This window comes from Haliotis asinina, chromosome 15 (genome assembly GCF_037392515.1).
Source record: "Haliotis asinina isolate JCU_RB_2024 chromosome 15, JCU_Hal_asi_v2, whole genome shotgun sequence".
Classification (NCBI taxonomy): domain Eukaryota; kingdom Metazoa; phylum Mollusca; class Gastropoda; order Lepetellida; family Haliotidae; genus Haliotis; species Haliotis asinina.
This window is the reverse complement of record NC_090294.1, coordinates 52,719,393-52,741,489: the sequence shown is the minus strand read 5'-3', so window position 1 is coordinate 52,741,489 and position 22,097 is coordinate 52,719,393. Positions and strand designations below refer to the sequence as shown.

Genomic DNA, 22,097 nt, shown 5'->3' with positions numbered 1-22,097 from the left:
GGAGGAAGGTTCCGCACACTTCTACTCAGTCATCTATACATGTCCTCATTCGTGTATCTCTGGGACGAGCTGAAAAGTGAAGTTACGACAAGCCCAAATGCTAGCGAGGGAATCGCCAACTGCACAAGATTTCACAATGATCATATGACTGTAACACTGGAGACGTCACATCTGGAATCTGATTGGTCCTCAACAGACAGTGCCCTGAGCAGAAGACAGCTATATTGTTCTCGTGTCAGGAAGTCATCTACTGTTGTGAACATCTTGCTCACAATGTACAGTGTTAGCTATCTGAAGATGAAGAATGACACATCTTCATGGCATATTGTTGAGATTCCTGCAGGGATTGGGAAAATCAGGGGCCATGGGCCATTTTGCACAGTAGTATGAAAAATTGCCCATTAAAATTCGGAAGTTTACTATTGATACAAGGGCAGTGGCCCATTCAAAATTCAGGAAATGGCTAATAATCCTGAAAATGGCCCATTGTCAAAGTTCTCTTTCCCTGTCTCTGTTCCTGATATCAACATCTTCAGATGAAACATGTACCTGTTCCTACTACCTCACAGACTGTCTTCATGAATATTCAAGTGATTGAAACGTTCCTGCAGCAAGGAGTAGAATGGTATCGTATAACTGGATGATTATTGATGAAGTCATAGTTGGATCTGACACAAGTTCTAAATTCTGAGGATGAAGAATTTTTGCAACATGCAAGTTCTACTCACTTTGTTATCACTGCGACAGTGGAAGTGACTTCTTGGTCTGTTCAATTCAGCGCAGCCCTTGACCAGAAGGGGAAGACTTATCACTATGCCCATTACAACGTTTGCCTTCTAGGACTGCAAACCTGAGCCCAGGATATAACATTCAGGGGGAGGTTACAATTAAGGCTGCTTCAATGGTTTGTGAATCTACATCTGACCAGTGCGAACCCGATACAGTTACCAGAGAATCTGAAACCATATCTCCTATGGCGGACTCGCGAATCGAAGGTCTGCGCAGGAACTTATTTATCAGAGGTGGACTGAAACACTCATCTCTGTGGATGCATCCCTTCAAGGATGGGTGCTCATCTCGACAACAAAATGACAGCAGAGAAATTGTCCAGCCAAGATTGCCATTTGAACATCAATCAATTGGAAATGAAGACAGTAATCAACCCAATACAGCATTGGTCAGAAGTGTTAAAAAATGCAGTACACCTGATCGACGCAAACAGCTCCACAGTGGCATATTACATAAACAAACAAAAATCTGGTGTCAAACTAACTAAAGCACCAGGATTACTTTGCTCATTCAAATTGGAGGATCAACAACATAAATTCAAAGCCCTGGCTTTCTGAATGTTGTTTTACAACACCTCGATAGTGAAGAATAAATGATTGGATCGAACATCCTTTGAATATTGAATAATCTGGTGGATACTCTAAACAATTAAGCATAAGTCAGGATAAGTAAAAATATGTAATTTTCTGAAATAAATTGATATTTTATACTTATCCTCACTCATGATGTCAACCCTTCCAACCACCCCTTCATGTCAGTCACTGGGATTTCCCTGCAAATCCTTGTGTTTTAGCTACAATATCTTGGAGACAGTGACAAATATGGCCGGTCATGTGACCAATATTGGTGCTAGATAGAAGAAAGGTAGGGTACTCGTGGGTGAACGTGATTTTACATCTTCTTTAGGGAACTCCAAGGGATTTCAAGTATTCCACTAACTTTAGAATAGAGGGAGGCAAGTAATTAAGCATCAGTCAGGATAAGTATGAAATATTAATTTTATTCAGAAAGTTACATTTTTCCTATTAAAAGGTCAGCCTACAAAAACATGGCATCTGACTGGAGAATCCTATCACTACTGCATGTGGGTAATACATGGACTAAAGGCTTCTGCAAGGTCTTGATTCACTGGTGTGTTATATGTCTCACAGACTGGAGAATCCTGTCAATACTGCATGTGGGTAATGCATGAGTAAAAGGCTTTCCCAGAGCCTTGTTTTACTGGTGTTACATGTCTCACTGACCGGAGAATGCTATTAATACTGTATGTAGGCCTTGCCTCACTGATGTGTTACATATCATGTTCTTGGCTGTTACAGGGAGTAAACACTGACAAGCTGACTACATTCATCAACACTATCAATGGAAAGGAGGGAACAAGGTGAGAAATTTATAGAAATGTCTGTCCCTTCGCATTTCATATGCTGAGGGAAGCTGTAGATTGTTGAAGGTTTTGTCAAACAAACTGCAAATACTCAACTTCTTGCACCTACTGGGGACTCCAAGTTTATGTAGGCTTGCCCATCCTTATGAGGTACCCATACACGGCTGGGTGGACTGGGATACATACTGACAGTGACAGTACTTTGGCCCAGTTTATTGTTGCTGTACCCGCAACTAGGTGTATGCAGATATTCATGTGGCTACCATCTTTACAAACAGATCTGTGGGCTCTTTTAAGTGCACAGGGTGGTGTACTGTACACTACGAGTTGTGACCACAGTGAAAGGGTCTGCACACAAAGCTGACTGAAAGGTTTACGCAAGGTACGACACATCAAGCTTGCTGGATTACCAGCCTGGCGCCATAGACAGCTCATCCACCACATCCCACATCAAGTATCAATACTGAAAAGCTTACCACACTCCTTGGACATTGAGGATATTTCGAGACATATCTACAAGATTTGATTTTTTTGTATCAGGTGTTTTACATCATCTGTTTGAACCTATCGATAAGCATGATTGTTTCACCTGGCGTAGAAGACCACCTTCCTTCTGGCCTTGTATCATTTGGACAATGTCTCATTGTCTGTACATGGGATTCTGCAGTCTCATGTAACAGGGGTGTATGTGTAAGGACTATACTAACTTTAGTACTTAAGGGTTTTGGCTAACCCATCTGTCACCCAGGGATCATAGTGTACCTTATACTCACAGGAGGCTATCTCACGTGTCACCCAGGAATCATAGTGTACCTTATAGTCACAGGAGGATAACTCATGTGTCATCCAAGAATCATAGTGTACCGTATACTTACAGGAGCGTAACTCATGCATCATTCATTAATCATAGAGTACCTTGTACTTACAGGAGGCTAACCCATGCGTCACCCAGGAATCATAGTGTACCTTACACTCACAGGAGGCTAACTCATCTGTCACCCATTAATCAGTGTACCTTGTACTTACAGGAGACTAACTCATGCATCACCCAGGAATTATAGTGTACTGTATACTTACAGGAGCGTAACTCATGCATCATTCATTAATCATAGAGTACCTTGTACTTACAGGAGGCTAACCCATGCATCACCCAGGAATCATAGTGTACCTTATACTCACAGACAGCTAACTCATCTGTCACCCAGGAATCATAGTGTACCGTATACTCACGTTAGGCTAACTCATGTGTCACCCAGGAATCATAGTGTACCTTACACTCACAGGAGGCTGGCTCATGTGTCACCCAGGAATCATAGTGTACCTTATACTCTCATTAGGCTAACTCATGTGTCACCCAGGAATCTTAGTGTACCTTAAACTCACAGGAGGCTAACTCATGTGTCACCCAGGAATCTTAGTGTACCTTATAGTCTCATTAGGCTAACCCATGTGTCACCCAGGAATACACTCACAGGAGGCTATCTCATGTGTCCCCCAGGAATCATAGTGTACCTTAAACTCACAGGAGGCTAACTCATGTGTCACCCAGGAATCATAGTGTACCTTATACTCACAGGAGGCCATCTCACGAGTCACCCAGGAATCATAGTGTACCTTATAGTCACAGGAGGCTAACTCATGTGTCACCCAGGAATCATAGTGTACCTTACACTCACAGGAGGCTGGCTCATGTGTCACCCAGGAATCATAGTGTACCTTATACTCTCATTGGGCTAACTCATGTGTCACCCAGGAATCTTAGTGTACCTTATACTCTCATTAGGCTAACTCACGTGTCACCCAGGAATACACTCACAGGAGGCTAACTCATGTGTCCCCCAGGAATCATAGTGTACCTTAAACTCACAGGAGGCTAACTCATGTGTCACCCAGGAATCTTAGTGTACCTTATACTCTCATTAGGCTAACCCATTTGTCACCCAGGAATACACTCACAGGAGGCTATCTCATGTGTCACCCAGGAATCATAGTGTACCTTAAACTCACAGGAGGCTAACTCATGTGTCACCCAGGAATCATAGTGTACCTTATAGTCACAGGAGGCTATCTCACGTGTCACCCAGGAATCATAGTGTACCTTATACTCACAGGAGGCTAACTCATGTGTCACCCAGGAATCATAGTGTACCTTATAGTCACAGGAGGCTATCTCACGTGTCACCCAGGAATCATAGTGTACCTTATACTCACAGGAGGCTAACTCATGTGTCACCCAGGAATCATAGTGTACCTTATACTCACAGGAGACCATCTCACGTGTCACCCAGGAATCATAGTGTACCTTATAGTCACAGGAGGCTATCTCATTTGTCACCCAGGAATCATAGTGTACCTTATAGTCACAGGAGCGTAACTCATGCGTCACCCATTAATCATAGAGTACCTTGTACTTACAGGAGACTAACTCATGCATCACCCAGGAATCATAGTGTACCTTATACTCACAGACGGCTAACTCATCTGTCACCCAGGAATCATAGTGCACCGTATACTTACAGGAGCGTAACTCATGCATCATTCATTAATCATAGAGTACCTTGTACTTACAGGAGGCTAACCCATGCGTCACCCAGGAATCATAGTGTACCTTACACTCACAGACAGCTAACTCATCTGTCACCCAGGAATCATAGTGTACCGTATACTCACATTAGGCTAACTCATGTGTCACCCAGGAATCATAGTGTACCTTACACTCACAGGAGGCTGGCTCATGTGTCACCCAGGAATCATAGTGTACCTTATACTCTCATTAGGCTAACTCATGTGTCACCCAGGAATCTTAGTGTACCTTATACTCTCATTAGGCTAACTCATGTGTCACCCAGGAATACACTCACAGTAGGCTATCTCATGTGTCACCCAGAAATCATAGTGTACCTTAAACTCACAGGAGGCTAACTCATGTGTCATCCAGGAATCATAGTGTACCTTACACTCACAGGAGGCTAACTCATGTGTCACCCAGGAATCTTAGTGTACCTTATACTCTCATTAGGCTAACCCATGTGTCACCCAGGAATACACTCACAGGAGGCTATCTCATGTGTCACCCAGGAATCATAGTGTACCTTATAGTCACAGGAGGCTATCTCACGTGTCACCCAGGAATCATAGTGTACCTTATAGTCACAGGAGGCTATCTCACGTGTCACCCAGGAATCGTAGTGTACCTTATAGTCACAGGAGGCTATCTCACGTGTCACCCAGGAATCATAGTGTACCTTATAGTCACAGGAGGCTATCTCACGTGTCACCCAGGAATCATAGTGTACCTTATAGTCACAGGAGGCTATCTCATTTGTCACCCAGGAATCATAGTGTACCTTATACTCACAGGAGGCTATCTCATTTGTCACCCAGGAATCATAGTGTACCTTATACTCACAGGAGGCTATCTCACGTGTCACCCAGGAATCATAGTGTACCTTATACTCACAGGAGGCTAACTCATGTGTCACCCAGGAATCATAGTGTACCTTATACTCACAGGAGGCTACCTCATTTGTCACCCAGGAATCATAGTGTACCTTATAGTCACAGGAGGCTATCTCACGTGTCACCCAGGAATCATAGTGTACCTTATAGTCACAGGAGGCTATCTCATTTGTCACCCAGGAATCGTTGTGTACCTTATACTCACAGGAGGCTATCTCATTTGTCACCCAGGAATCATAGTGTACCTTATAGTCACAGGAGGCTATCTCACGTGTCACCCAGGAATCATAGTGTACCTTATACTCACAGGAGGCTAACTCATGTGTCACCCAGGAATCATAGTGTACCTTATACTCACAGGAGGCTATTTCGCGTGTCACCCAGGAATCATAGTGTACCTTATAGTCACAGGAGGCTATCTCATTTGTCACCCAGGAATCATAGTGTACCTTATACTCACAGGAGGCTATCTCATTTGTCACCCAGGAATCATAGTGTACCATAGTGTATACTTACAGGAGAATACTACTAACATTAAAGTGTTGAAATGAAAGCATTCTAAAAGTCACCTCCCATTCTAAAATTGACCATAAAGTTTATACAATAGCAATAAGCATAAAAATGCACTTACTGGGATGGGTTTATTTTGTTCTGTAAAGGTATATGTGTATCACTGCAGCTCACATCTGGTGACAGTTCCCCCGGGCCCGATGTTGTCAGATGCTCTCCTCAGCTCACCTGTCATTGTTGGAGAAGATGGCTCCGGTGTTGGCATCAGTGCAGCAGGGTTTGAGTTTGGTGTTGATCCTAATGAAGATCCTGAACTTGCTCTCGTAAGAACATTTATGTTGTATGCATGGCAATGGAGTTTACAGATTTATAAGCGGTAATATTGAAAGAAAGTGTTACTTTAACTAACAACTGCTCAAACATGCATGATATAGTGACATTGTGTAAGGTGAAATATTTTGGATTGGGATCAGTATCTATGTTTTTGTGTTCCTTTAAATGGACTATTGTACATGATTTAGCCATACTTGGTTAATGTGTAGTCACGATGCATATTGAAAGACACTTACTAATAGACTGATAAGTACTTTCCATGGTTACATGATTAAGAACATGACAGCACTATAGAGTGAAGTTACTTACAATGTGTCTGATCACTGTGTCCATGGTAAATGGTGTGGTGGTGTTGTTGTTGCAGGCTCTGCGTGTGTCGATGGAGGAGCAGAGAGCCCGGCAGGAGAGGGAGGCACGGGACACTGCCACACAGGCTGTCATGGAGACCGGCACCCAGGGGCCACCAGCTACAGAGGGTATGGCAGAAGGGTTTAAACCTACCTTCACACTGACTATGTCAGCTTTAACCGTTGTTTCCTGAACGTCATTGAACATGTATGCTGCATAACTGTAACTGTAGTAGCTACAATTGGGTTAGTTTGGTTAATTGTCACTCAGGATGGTTTTGATTATAGCATGTAGCATTAGTTTGTTATACTGATAGACATTGCTACTTGTTGTTACCTTGCCTACCGATCAGTGTGAAATGGTTAAGTCAAGGTCTGGTACTGTGTTCTTGATTATAGGATGTAATATTAATGTGTAATACTGACAGACATTGATGCTTGTCTTTTGATGGGGTAGCCTAGTGGTTAAAGTGTTTGCTAGTTACGATGAAGATATTCTGATCAATACCCACAACCAGTTCTCCAACAAGGTGGGTTAGGGTGGAGAATAACCCTAACACTGATACAGAATGGGACACTTTCACATTATATTGAAATCATTTGAATTTTAGAGTAATTTTTCTGTTTGCGCACAAATATTTGAACATCAGTTCTGACAGTTACTATCTTTTTCCTTTTTATGACTCATACTTATTGCTTATCTCCCTTTCCCTTTGAAGGTTAAGTGGAAACCTCTGTCCGTATATTCCAAGAACGGTGAAAACTTTACTCACCCAAATAGTGGCCTCTTGCCGCCACTGCGTCTGACATGACAGCAGCCATATTGTCACTCTGTCCTCCATAGTCATGATACAACAGCAACAATCTAGCTCAGAAATAGATCGACCTGTCCATCACTTGACCCCTGTTCCATCTTGTGAACCCTTTCCTGAAAAGCCTCACATCTCTGATGATAATACTGACGTGGAATTAACCTCATCAGGCTATACAGATTCTGAGCTGTAGCTCGGATCATAACGGTTTACTGATTGCATCTCCCAGTCCTACACATAACTCAGGTCTACATGTAGAGGAGGATATAGGTACCCAGACAATAAAAACCTATTTCACAAGTGACAGATACCCTGAAGGCAGCATTTGCGAAAGGAAAGCACCCGAAGTAGACAAAGATTAAGCATGAATGACTTGAAGTCGAGCACATACAGTGTGGATGAAAAGAAATTAGTCTCCTCATCCTCTGCAGGTCTTGAATGTTGGCTCACTGTCTCCTACTTTTGAACCCTTATCAAGAGGAGGCTTATCCATATACTGGGGGCAATACACAGTCTGTCAACCAACCTGCTGTGAATTCTATGGATAAACAATCCGTCAAGAACATTTTACTCCTGGAGCAACCCTTATTCAAGTGATTTGGGAGGATTTCAAGCAGCGTAGGTCTTATGCACATGTTTATTCAAGCAGCTATTGCAATATATTTCTTGGAAGCTAATTAGTTACACGACCGATGAGGTCACATGCTCGTGAACTGATTGGTCCAGGAAACCAAAGCCCTATGCTGGCCTGATCTGCATATCACGTGTCAGTAAGCTCACTGGGTTGTAAACAAATCCATTGTATGCAGAATTACTTCATCTACATCTATTGACAACAATATGCAACTCTGTTCCATTATCATTATGGAGATCGTGACAGCTGTCCTGCCTTGGCAGTGGGATTAACAATGAACACGTTTTCATCACCAGTTCCAGATTTACTGTCTTCATCCGACACCACAGGGGAAGGACTGAACTCGTTTTCATCACCAGTTCCAGATTTACTGTCTTCATCCGACACCACAGGGGAAGGACTGAACACGTTTTCATCACCAGTTCCAGATTTACTGTCTTCATCCGACACCACAGGGGAAGGACTGAACACATTTTCATCACCAGTTCCAGATTTACTGTCTTCATCCGACACCACAGGGGAAGGACTGAACACGTTTTCATCACCAGTTCCAGATTTACTGTCTTCATCCGACACCACAGGGGAAGGACTGAACACATTTTCATCACTAGTTCCAGATTTACTGTCTTCATCCGACACCACAGGGGAAGGACTGAACAGGTTTTCATCACCAGTTCCAGATTTAATGTCTTCATCTGACACCATCGCAGGGGAAGGACTGGACACGTTTCATCACCAGTTCTACTACCAAAAGTTTTCACAAAATATCACTCAGACTAAAGTACTCCAACTGCCTTTGGTGGCACCTACCAGCTGTCGAGAATGTAGTTCCCAAAACTAATAAAACTAACCCTGACCCAAACCTAAATACCAGAGAGGCCATCACACAAGATGGACTCATGCCAATCCATTAGGATTCAAATTAAATGCATGGTGCATATTCTCATCCATTAAGGCTTCACACGATCAAGTTATGCCAAAGCTACTAGATGCTTAAAAGGTTCTATTCACCTAGATTCTGTTAGCGTAGTTCCCCTATGAACACAAGGGTATACTTGCCAAGATTCCTGAACTCATCACCATATTAAAGTCCTTGAAACTTAAAGATCAACAGAGCAAGTTAAATCCTCCAGTGTAAGATCTGAATAGTTCTCCAACATCTTACTAGTGACAACTATGAGCCTCTGATGACAGCTATTTTTGAGTTGTTACGACAAATGCTAATTTTTAACTTACCTTACCATAGGGCTTATGCATATTACCTCAAGCATCGCTTAAAAGAGATCAGACAGTCATTGATACGCCATTCTATCGAATGGCTACCTCATGTATCGACGTGTGTATTGGAATGGAAGTGACACGATCTCCCTTTCCACGCATACACGAAGAATCAAAAAACTTCACTTTTACTTCAAGCATCTTACCTGTCAGGCGTGATTTTTGTTTGATTACGCTATTTTGCTACTTGCTTTGTATTAAAGTTGCTTTTGGCTCTGGTAGGTGTGTTTTTTTCTACCTTTTCCCTTATTGGTGGTGAAGATTACAGTAATTTATCTTCACTTACCTGGTTTACCTCGTGTTTTTCGACTTGCGGCAATATCTCCCAGTTTTCCATATTGTTTGTCCATTTTTCCTTGCACATGTTGGTAATGTTGGATTCCAGTCCGTCTTCTTGACCAGTGTGTGTTCTTGTGCACATAACTTTGCTTATGTATCCATTTGTTGCTAGTTTTTTATGCTCTGCGTGATTCAGTGGGGGCAGCCATTTTGGTTGTGTACTCTCTTCTGGCGTGCTCATTTTTTTTCTGCAGGTGTGTAACTCCATTTTCTGTTGTAGGTTTTCTTTTTTCAGTTAAACCAAATTCCCTTATGGCGTTCTTTCATTTAAGTTATTTGATTGTTTCTCTGCGTGTTGCAGCTTTGTTATGATCTGGCAGTTCAACACTCTCTGCAAGGTGCAGAAGTCTGCAAAGGATCCCCACCCCTGGTGTGTGGACTGAGACTGTTAATTGTACTTTTGATGATCGATGCCATCATTGCTCATCTCTCCATATTCAGGAATTCAAGGCCTGTCTGTCGGCAAAAAGGAAACACTCAGAGGAAAAGGGATCTGGGATCACAGTCATCGCTCGCTCGGACGCCGGACAACCACTCATCACCATCGGCGACTCCATCAACGCTTCCTTCACTTCCTACGGAGTTGACGCCTACGCCTTTACCACAGTGGTCCTCAGATTCTTTCGTCGATCTCTCCCACCCAGACGCTCTCTCTCACCCTGAGGTGCAGAAACTTTTGGGAACTCTTTTGCGACTGAGCACTGATCCAGCGCCATCACCTGCATTGCTCTCTACTCTGTCATCTAATCTTCTGATGCCGACACCGACGCCGACGCCTGTGGCTGTGCCCTTGGACACTATATTTTCTACAGCAGCAACGCCTACGCCTGTTCCAACGCCAGTGCCATCGTCACCTCCATCCACTACTCCATTGTCAGTGCCCACACCTATACGGACACCTATGGGGTCTTACAGAATTCTCAAGTGCACGGTTACCGCTACACTCTCTAGGGAGGAGATGTTGCAACAACAACTTATGGAAGAGTGTGCTAGGCGCTTAGAAGCGGAACGCTCCCGTCATTGTTCACGATTCACGATTTTTTTTCCCTCGTTCATTGTTGGACAAGGATAGGCGTTCCAGATCGCTGGCTTACTCCAAACGCTTCTGGACATGCTCCGTTCTCGCTCCCAGACACCGCCATCTTGCCGTTTGCCACGGCGTCTCAGATCGCGCTCCGCGACGCTCATCTTTGTTCTGGTGTGGAGTCTCGGATGTCGACTTCTGCAGATGCCTATTGACGTCAGAGTCATACAGTATCATGGGACGACATGGAGGAAAGGTTCTTCTCACCTGATTACAAAGATGAAGCACCTGAGGACTCGGATGATTGGGGCACCTGGATTGTCCCTCTCTGTCTCCTGGCACGGATGATCTGAAAGCTACTCGCTTTTCACCAGAATTACTGATTCCTCCGCATCCGATGGTGGCATATGCGATTGCCTCTGTTGATGTGGACTTTGCTAAGCTATCACTCTCTTCCACAATCAAGGCACCGAAGTCTAAGAATGGCGACCATAAAATTCACAGCTTGGATTTTGCTGATAACGGGCAGCTCATGACGAATCGCTTATACGCCTGGCTAGTTCTCCACAGAATTCATACAGAGTCCAGGACTCCAAGATGTAGGCCATTGACCCTGAGTTGAAGGGTATGCTTAAACCCATCTCATCTTTAGCTTCAGCTTCGTTGGAAGCCGCCTGGGACCTCACTGAAGACAACGCCTCTAGAGTGGATCATCTCTCGACGCTGGGGGAAGTATTATACGACTAGTTGGCACATCTGAGAGCGGAGCTAGCTATGACTACGGCAGTTTGGCGTTCAGACTTCCTTGACCCCTGTACTTGGCAGGAATAATTTCAACGCAATCTATTCAGGGCGCCTTTTTCATCACGTTATCTCTTCAACGACATGATCCCTGAGGTATGTAGACAGCATGCAGGGTTGACTAACATGGAAGTGTCAATTTTAACTTTCAAATCTCAAGTACCTGCTTTTCGTGGCTGTACAGCCTCCAGGGGAAGAGGGAAACGCAGTTACATACTAAGCTGTGTATCAGTACGTTCAGCATTCGTCAGAAGACGAGGCTGTGGTAGGGCCAACAATGATGGACAGCGCCCCAGGGAGCCTCCTACAACACTGAGTAGGGACAGAGGCAAGTGCCCCTAGTCAGCTCGTTGAAGATTTGGTTTTGTTAGACTGGGGGCGGGAGGTCCTGATTCGACCCACTCCTGTAGGCGGGAGACTAGGGATCTTCTGGAGAAACTGGATTTTTCTAGGGGATCCATTCGTTACCAACATAATTTGGACCAGTTACAAGCTCCCCATTACTGTGTCGCCGCCTCTCCCAGTCATGCGTATACTCTCCAGCCCAAAGTGTGCTCTTATCCGATAGCATTCAGATCCTATTAGACAAGAATGCTCTCAAGACATTGCAAGACCCCCAGCAGTCCCCAGGGTTCTACTCACCCATCTTCCTCGTGCCCAAGAAGGATTTTGAGAGTGATTCACAACATGGCAACATTCAACAGGCTGTACCATCAGGACCCGCCACACTTCCAGATCATATCCTTGGGACAACTTCATGCCAAGCTCTGCCCCAGGTCTTGGCTAGCCAGTTTAGACTTGCAGGACGCCTATCTACATGTTCCAATTTACTGGCCGCGCAGGAAGTTCCTGCGCTTTGTATTCAACAACGGTCACTACCAATGGAAGGTACTCCTGCTTGGCATTTCTAAGGCCCTGTTGCTATTCACCCATATCACAATGCCCATCACCCGGCTTCTCCATCTTCGGAATGTGGATTTCAACCCATACATAGACGACTGTCTAATCAAACATCTCGATCATCAGTGGCTACGCAAACAGATGGCGTTTGCCACTTGTCTCCTCGAGCAACTAGGGTGGATTGTCAACAGTGAGAAATCCCATCTGGAACCATCCCAGGAGTTGACTTTCATTGGAGGCCTGTTCATGACACACTCCATCCTTGTCAGAATCCCACCGTCTCAATGGGAAAAGATAGCTGCTTTCGCCGATCAGGGACTTTCTCAGCCAATGACCCTCAGGGAGTGGCAGTCCCTGCTAGGCCTTCTCACATCTGTCAGGACTTGGCTCTAAGAAGTCGTCTGATGCTTCAACCGTTGCAGCGCTTTCTCCTTCCTCACATACAGGCTGACAATCTATGTGTCAGGTTCCGTCTACCGGATCATCTTCACCAGTATCTTCGATGGTGGACTCGAGAGTCGAACGTTTATGTCTCCTTGACAGACTTGAAACACAACCAAGAACTTTTTGTCGACGCCTCCCTTCAAGGTTGGGGCACTCACCTCAACAGTCAGGTGCTCTCGGGCTGTGGTCCAATGCCGAACGCAGGTGGCACATCAACAGTCTGGAGTTTCTAGCGGTGATTCTTGCTGTTCAGTATTGGATGTAGATTTTGCGGAACACATGCCTTCTTATAGCGTCCGACAACTCCACAGTATTGTCTGGGTGATTCGGAATCAAGGCACCACAAGATGCCAGCAGCTGTTGGACCAGATGTTTCACCTGGCCAACATTCTCGACGATGGCAACATTCGAGTTCAAGTTTGCCACATCCCAGGAATGTACTGGCAGACGCCCTCTCCAGACCATGCAGACCATCGCAAACAGAGTGGATGCTGCACCCGGAGGCTTTTCGTCTGCTGTGTCAACAACACAACCAGCCACTCATCGACCTGATCGTACCGGATCCACAGGCCTGGCAATCAACGTCATTGCTGGATTCTTATGTGTTCCCTCCACCAGTTCTTCTACCAGCGGTGGTGGCCAAGGTCAAGGTACCGCTACAGATTGGCCGCAGCTACTACGTCATCCACACAGTCATCTTCTGCATCCCGATTCGGTGAGGTTTCTTTTACACGTTTGGACCATCTGCAGAAAGCCTTGAGAAGGGTTACTTTACTTGGGTGGCAAAGGTTATTGCTCTGGTGCACCGGGTATCTACTAGAGATTTCTTTATGATAACAAGTGGAATCTTCGAGGCAGTACCATTGCAATGTACTTATCGGCTCTTAATTCCGTCTTAGCAGTCAAGTGTGACCGACAGGTGTCCAAGGTCACGAGTGTGGGCATTGAAATTTTACATCAGCGAGAATCTTGAATTCTCAGTGTGTCTTTTAAATCAACTAAATTGTGTGATTTACTTCTAATACTTCTGTATGAATAGGTGGTTCCCTGCTCAACCAGTCACTAAATCAGAAGAATGAAGATGAGTTCACAGTAGTACATGATCAGACTAGAAAGCTTGGGTAGCCTGAAGGGTGGCGGAGGCACCACCTGTTTGTTGGATTTGAGCAGTAAGTTTGAGACAGGATTAGAAGAAGTGTGTAATTTTTATGATAAAATTGATAATTTTTCCTTATCCTGACTCTTGATTATGATGCCTGTCTTTTTCATCTATTCAAACATAGTTCAAGTTCATTCATTGAAAAAGATATAAAATCAGATCTCACCCACGAGTAGCCTCCCTTTAGCCCTTGCATTGGCATGCAAGTTGGTGCATTTCACTCTCTCCTTCATCACCCTACATGATATATATGAGTGCACCTGGGTACTGATACAGCACTATATCCTTTTAGTTTTTGACCTTATATCATTGAAATTTCAGCTGTATCCGGTTTGTGATTTGTATATTTATGTTATATAGCAGAATTATGACCAAATTGTGTGTATTTTATATGTAGTTTGTGTTGTATTTCATCTCTGTATGTTTGCTAACATTTGATGATAACTTGCTTGGGTTGTAAATAATAATATTGTAGCTCCTGGGGTCAGTCCTCTGCTACAGTAGAGGGCGCCGTTGCCACACAGAAGAGATTGTCACCTACCAAGATGTCGTCATCCCTAGCCCATTGTCCATGAAGACGACAACCCAAAAGACTTCGTCAAGCTCCCGTCGTGGTACATCACAGAAGTCAGTCATTCTCTTCTGAGATTGACCTTCAGATTAAGCAGACATTTTCTTATGACCCCCGATCCTCCTGACGGAGGTTACAGACTTCTACAAGTGGTAGTGTGACAACTACAGTTTCTACACCTGCCGCAGACCTACAATCACTGCAGACACAACGTACAAGAACCTATAGCAGTGTCAACACCCCCTTTGTAGCAGTCACAGGTGCAGGATTCATTGCAGAACTTTGACCTTGCATGTTTATATAACAGCTCTCTGAGAACATGATGAATCAATGCTTTGCTGAAAGCAAAGAAAGCTTCCAGTGTCTTCAAGTCTTTAACTCTGGTGTGAGTCAAGAACAATTACCTGCAGCAGTCACCCATGTATGCAGTCAAGGTCTCTCGGAGAGGAGAACGTTAACATTTATTACTTGTCTCTACTACTAGAAGTCTGGAGGATGCCAGGAACACAGGTTCCATGAATGCAGCAAGACTTACATATGCAGGTTCCAAGAAGGCACGTTCAACGTAAGTATGTTCCATGAAAACAAACAGCCTGCACAAAATTACAGCTTCAGGAAGGTGTAGACAGCACTTTAGCGTTCTTGAAACGCTTCCATCATAGTGTGTCAAGATTTGGCCCACGTCATAGAAATTCGCCCCAGACGTGCTCATGAAGCATGTTTGAATGTAGATGATGGCTAAATTGGATTAATATATGGCTGACAGAAGAGGGCGCACCTGAAACTAACAGTGTCAGATAATGTCAGAGAAAGCTCCGAAGTTGTATCTTTATCACACAGGCTGTTGCAAATGCCATGTTCGAAGTTATCCTGGATAAAGAAGACGGTATCAGCTTCGCAAGTCATTGCGGTGAAGATAAGTGGAAGAACAAACACAACTGCCTGAGAGATAGATTTATTACATCAATACTATTCAGTGAAGTTTTTCCATGCTCTACCACTCAGCCACCTATACACCCGTTTGCTCGTTTGTTACAACTCACGTTTCACCTGTAGACAAGCTGCACATCTTCATGAAGGCATGCCACATTCCAGGAGCAAAGAATGTCATAGCAAACATACCGTCACGACCGCTACAGCAGTCTCCAACAGAATGGGCTTAAACATCCAGAGGCGTTTCAGCTAAAAATACAGACATTAGGATCCCCGATAGTAGACTTGATTGCAACCAAGTTCAACGGTAACAGACATTTGTGTCTCCAATACCGGATCCACAAGCCTTCAAGCTACAGATGCACTCAGCATACCATGGCAGTATCACTGCCTCAAGTATTGCAAGAAAATACAAGGTGACCTCCTACAAGACCTTGGAAATCCTGCCTTAAAACTGCCAGATTTGTCAAATCATTCACCCACACACCTAGCAAGCTCACTGAAATCCAGCCACCATTCCAGCTACACGCTTGTTTGAAGAAAGGAAGATATGCTGCCTGAATGGCGAAGATTGTCATGTTCACCTCACTAACATCTACTCGGTCACTATGCAATGATAAGTGAAAGAGATTGAAGTTACATGCAAAGCGGGAGGGCTTTACTTCAAGTAAAGCATTTCATTCTCAAGTGGTTGACTACTTGTGCCGTTTATGATGCAAGACATTAAAAGGCTCTAAGTTATCAACTTACTTAACGGTGCTTAGAACAGTCATCACAATGAAAACTGGCGCAAAGTTGCCTAAAGTACCAAAACTACTTGTGTTACTACGTTCATTCAATTTGGAGGATAGATAAAGAATGTCAAGGCTCCCTCATGGGATCTGAACGAAGTCCTGCAACATCTCAAGCGACACTTCTGAGCCACTAGATTGGACATCCATGGACCTGCTATCGCAGAAAACACTATTTTTTGGTTGCCCTAGCAACACCTGTTTGGATGTAAAAAATACATGTGCTGGACTAAGCGTGAACATGCTCGAGAAAATGGCGCATAGTGACAGTGTACACCCTGGACTGATGGGATTTTATTGCCAAGAATCATCTGCCTGGACAGCCTGACAAACGATTTCACATTCCAACACTGTCTACAGTACTCGGTCCAAGTGACACGCTAGATTGTCCTTGTGTCCTGTGAGAGCATTGAAAATCTACCTGCAATGGACAAAGACAAGGAGAAAGAAATTCAAGCGCCTCTTTATTCCGTTATCAACTGAGCCGCCTACAGACGTTTCAAGGAATACAATATTTCGGTCTGGATGAGAAGAACTTCTATATTACGGGCATACAAAGCAGCTGGCCTTGTTCCACAACAAGCCTCCAATCCACATGACGTAACTGCCCTAGCGTCCAGCTTGATTACAACAATTATGGAGGACTGCTTTGGGAAATCCGATACAGTGTTTGCCAACCACCACCCGAGAGATATCGCCACCAAATATGTTAGCATTCATCAATTCAGTCCACTAGTTTTAGCACAACAACTTATGGTTTCTCAAAGGCGCTGAGAAAAATCACACCCTTTTTATCACGTAACTTGTCAATGCTTCTGCAGAGTGGAATTGTTAAATTCATTAGCATGTCTCAGAATAGACTTGAATGAGCGATTGCATCCCTGTACTTGTATGCTATACTTGTACCTGGAGAAGGGTTTGCATCTTCACTTAACTGATGTGTCAAACAATGAAGGTGCTTCAAGATAACTAGTAGGACACTAGTACATGTGCATCTAAAACCACATGAGGATGTCACAAGACACTTTCATTGACAAGTTTGACTCTGGCTAATGCACCGGCTAAAGAGAGGCTACTTGTGGGTGTTGAGTTTATGTCCTCTTTGAAGAATGAAACTTCAAGGGATTCAAGTGTTCCAATATGTTCGGACTGAAGAAGGAGACTAAGTCATACTAAATATGAGTTAGGATAAGGCTATAATATCAATTTTAATCAGAAAATTACATTTTTTACTTCTTCTGACTCATAGAAGGGCCCTCCCAACTGTTCCCTCTTACCACTATCTGGCTTCCCTGAATGCTATGGTGAGGGTTTATTATGGAGAAAATGGCCACAGTTGCGTCAGACACAGTGATGGGAAGAGGCAAAGGGTCCAGTAGGGGTGAGAAAGCATTAGGACAGAGGTTTCCACTCAACCTTTTGAGAGAAAGGGAGAAAAGCAATCAATGTGTGTCAGGATAAGTATGAAACATCAATTTTTTCATAAATATTACATATTACCACCAAGGATTTATCTTGAGTCCTATATCTGAGGGTCCCTCGGACTCAAGATTTTCAGGGGTCCAAGGCCTAGATTTTCGAAGCTCTCTTAGCACTAAGATAGTCATAAGTTAATGTATGGCACTTACAACCATCATAGCACCAAGAGAGCTACAAAATGGGGGGTCACAGACATTCAAACATGATTATTGTTGAAATATTTTTGCAATTCAGTTACTGATATTGTATTGTGTATCATGATCATCACATTGTTACAGCAAAATTAAATTGCAAATGATACTACAACCTGGCTAGTAGCAGATTCAGAGATAACTTATTGTTACTTAATAGAATTGTTTACAAAAAGTATTTTGACTTTTTGTGCATCCTTGAGGACATTGTTAATAAATATTGTTGCTTCCAGGATTAATTCTTTTGTGTATAGGACACAGGAATAAGCATCCCATAATTCCCTGTTGTATCACGTTGTGCCTTTGTGGAGACTTGAGCTGTTGGATGTGTTTGTGTAGAGAATATATCTGTTAGTTGTGTCTCTGGAGACTAAAGCTGTTGGACGTGTCTTTATGGGGAATAAAGATGTTGGTTGTGCCCTTTTGGAGACTTAAGCTATTGGTTGTGTCTTTGTGGAGAAGAATATATCTATTAGTTGTGGCTTTGTGGAGAATAAAACTGTTGGTTGAGTCTTTAGGGATGATATAGCTGCCAGTCCATTTGAGAACAAGATTTTGTATGATGATTCTGTCTTTTGTCCGTGCTAATGTTGTAATTTCTTGCCCAGGTGGGAACCCTGAGGAGGTGCTTCTGGAGAAAGCAATTGCCATGTCCATGCAGACGGATGAAGCCACTCCCACACCCACCAGTGGAATGGACTTTGGAGCCATGTCTGAGGATGAACAAATAGCATATGCTATGAGACTTTCACTTAATACAGGTACCAGATCATGGACATAGAATTCTTTGAAACATAGGCTGTGATTTAGACACTGCTTCAAAACCAGTGATATGTTGTATTCTTCTGATTGTATGTGCGTCACTTTCTCTGCATATACTGTTGTGATAGTGTATGTACCATTGACTGTGTTGTGTTCTGTCCTGATAGTGTACATACCATTGACTTGACTGGGTGGTGTCCTGATAGAGTATGTATCATTGGCTGTGTGGTGTTCTGATATTGTGTGTATTATTGACTGTGTGGTGTACTTTTTTGACAGTGTACGCATCACTGCCATTGACTCTGTAGTGAGAGAGGATATATCATTGACTGTTGAGTCCTGAAGTTTGGTGTTCTGTGCTGTACGTATCATTGACTCTGCAGTGTTCTGTTCTGACAGTGTACATATTGACTGTGTGGTGATCTGTTTTGACAGTTTATGTATCATTGACTGTGTGGTGATCTGACACTGTACGATACTGCCTGACATGATGTTTTTGCAGAAGGAGGTAGTGAGGGAAACACCCCTGCTCCGATGGAGGTGGAGGAGGACACAGCTGGCAAATCTGCCACTGCTGCCACTGAGAAGAAGGTTTGTTGGTCTGTGCCTCTGCACAGGAGTTACTTCTTTTATCCTATTAATACCATTTTAACTGTGACTTCATTTCAACTACTGTTAGTGCCCCTGTGTAGATTCCTTGTTAGAACTGGGTCCACTTCCTCAAAATGATCTTAGCACTGTGCCTATCTTAAGCCTATATTGGAGAATGGGATTGCAATCATTGTTGCTTAGTGCAAGTTGGTCCTGGTGGTAGTTAGTTGATAGAAGTCTCTTTGAAGGCTCCTTCACTCCGTCAACACTTGTAAAGCAGAAACTATCAATGCTCTGACATGTAGTTCCAAGAGTCTGAGCTGACAGGTGAATCCTACATGATCAGTGAGTATACCAATGCACCACAAGTGACAACATCTCCATGCACCATGCACCACCTGCCCCAAAGAACAGGTGATACCATCTGTATACACCACCTGCCCCAAAGAACAGGTGATACCATCTGTATACACCACTTGCCCCAAAGAACAGGTGATACCATCTGTATACCCCAAAGAACAGGTGATACCATCTGTATACATCACCTGTCCCAAAGAACAGGTGATACCATCTGTATACCCCAAAGAACAGGTGATACCATCTGTATACATCACCTGCCCCAAAGAACAGGTGATACCATCTGTATACACCACCTGCCCCAAAGAACAGGTGATACCATCTGTATACACCACTTGCCCCAAAGAACAAGTGACAACATCAGTAAACACCTGCCCCAAGTTACCAAGTGACAACATCTGTATGCACAACCTGCCCCAAATGAAAAGTGATAGAAGCACTGTTCACCACGGTTTACAACTATATTTGTTCTACTTTTCATCTTTGTTTCTGTCTGTAGGATGTGGATGAAGATTACTCAGAAGTCATGAATGACCCAGCCTTTTTACAAAGTGTGTTAGAAAATTTACCAGGGGTTGATCCAAACAGCGAGGCTATTCAGAATGCTGTCAGCTCATTAACAAATAAAGATGGTACAAAGAAGGAAGATGGAAAAAAAGACAAGGATGCCAAATGAGATTGGATAAACTGCAACATTGGTGTCATTTGAAATTTCAGAATACAACATCACCTTCCAGCCATTTGTGCAGATATGTACAATTCTTACTTTTTCATTCTCTTATGTGAATCAGTCTGTCTGAACATAGCCTCACTTGCTGAGTTATTGAAACAAGTATTTGAGTGTTAAGGTGACGACTTTCCTGTTTTGCATGAAATGGTTTTGTTTATGAATAATAACACCATGCTTTGAGTATTAATCTTTAGATTTGCAAACCAAAGCTGAACTTGGAAATTGATGTTAACAGTTTTGCTGTCTTGTTTGTAATCATTTCATCCATGAAACACACTGATGTGTTGTCAGTGTATCAACTACAAAAATAAATGTATGCCATAAATGCAGGTGGTGTTAGATTCTGCTTTCTTTGTTACAGTGGACAACTCTTGTTCACAACTTGTAGATAGAGCTTGTCAGTACCTTCAACTAGTTCAAGAAGACTGAATTTGTCTGCTTCATTGTACTGTCAGTCCAGTGTAGGATTGAAACTGTCAGTCCTGTGCAGGGTTGAAACTGTCAGTCCATTGTAGGTTGAAGCTGTCAGTCCATTGTAGGCTGAAGGTGTCAGTCCACTGTAGTCAGTCCATTGTAGGTCGATACTCTCAGTCCATTGTAGGTTGAAGCTGTCAGTCCATTGTCGATTGCAGGTTGAAACTGTCAGTACATTGTAGGTTGGTACTGTCAGTCCATTGTCGATTGCAGGTTGAAACTGTCAGTACATTGTAGGTTGGTACTGTCAGTCCATTGTCGATTGCAGGTTGAAACTGTTAGTACATTGTAGGTTGGTACTGTCAGTCCATTGTAGCAGGGTAGCTAACAGGAGGAATGGTCACTTCTCGAAAAGCCTGTTAGCACATGCCTCGATATGCTCCAACACACACAGTGACGTGGTTCATTCCCAACACAACTTTGGCTGCAAGTGTGTCTAACAGTACTTAGCCAGTTTGTTGTATCAGTCACACGCAATAACTGATTACATTTGCTGAGTGTTGTGATAACTGAAAATGTATATGTAGAAGATAAGTTACTTGTTTTGTTATTTCATTTTAAGTCAAACAATTGTTATATAGTATTCCCAGAAATTATTGAGAATCATGTTGCGTCATGTAACTCATTACGTTCATTAACTTCTGGCGTTTTACTTACATAAACATGTTAAAACATCATCCTTTTACAGTCTCAGTCTTGTTTTAGTACTTTGTTAGACCTCCTCGCTCAGCAATGCATGCCTGAATACGCCTAGGCACACTACCCATCAAAGTTTGTAGGTAATCGTGTGACAGGGTATCCCAATATTGGACCACCTCGGCCTTCATATCTTCAATATTTCTCAGTCCCTTTTGGTTTATTCTGTCCTTCATGACTCCCCACACATTCTCAATTGGGTTTAGGTCTGGGCTGTAACTGGGCCAGTCTAAAACTTGAACATTTTCGCCCGACAACCACTCTTTTGTGTAGCGCGCAGTGTGTTTTGTGTCATTATCATGCTGGAAA

The 22,097-nt window shown here is 43.4% G+C and overlaps 1 protein-coding gene across 1 annotated transcript in view; it reads left to right on the top strand.

The window, feature by feature from the left end:
- The window catches only part of LOC137265194 (26S proteasome non-ATPase regulatory subunit 4-like), a 44,752-nt gene extending 23,809 nt beyond the window's left edge, over positions 1–20,943 (top strand). The window contains exons 6-11 of the mRNA XM_067800536.1: positions 2,109–2,170; positions 6,312–6,465; positions 6,840–6,951; positions 18,787–18,939; positions 19,443–19,531; positions 20,388–20,943. Of these exons, the coding sequence (XP_067656637.1) occupies positions 2,109–2,170; positions 6,312–6,465; positions 6,840–6,951; positions 18,787–18,939; positions 19,443–19,531; positions 20,388–20,564 (747 nt within the window). The 3' untranslated portion in view covers positions 20,565–20,943. The remainder of the gene's footprint in view (positions 1–2,108; positions 2,171–6,311; positions 6,466–6,839; positions 6,952–18,786; positions 18,940–19,442; positions 19,532–20,387) is intronic.
- The last annotated feature ends 1,154 nt before the right edge of the window (positions 20,944–22,097 follow it).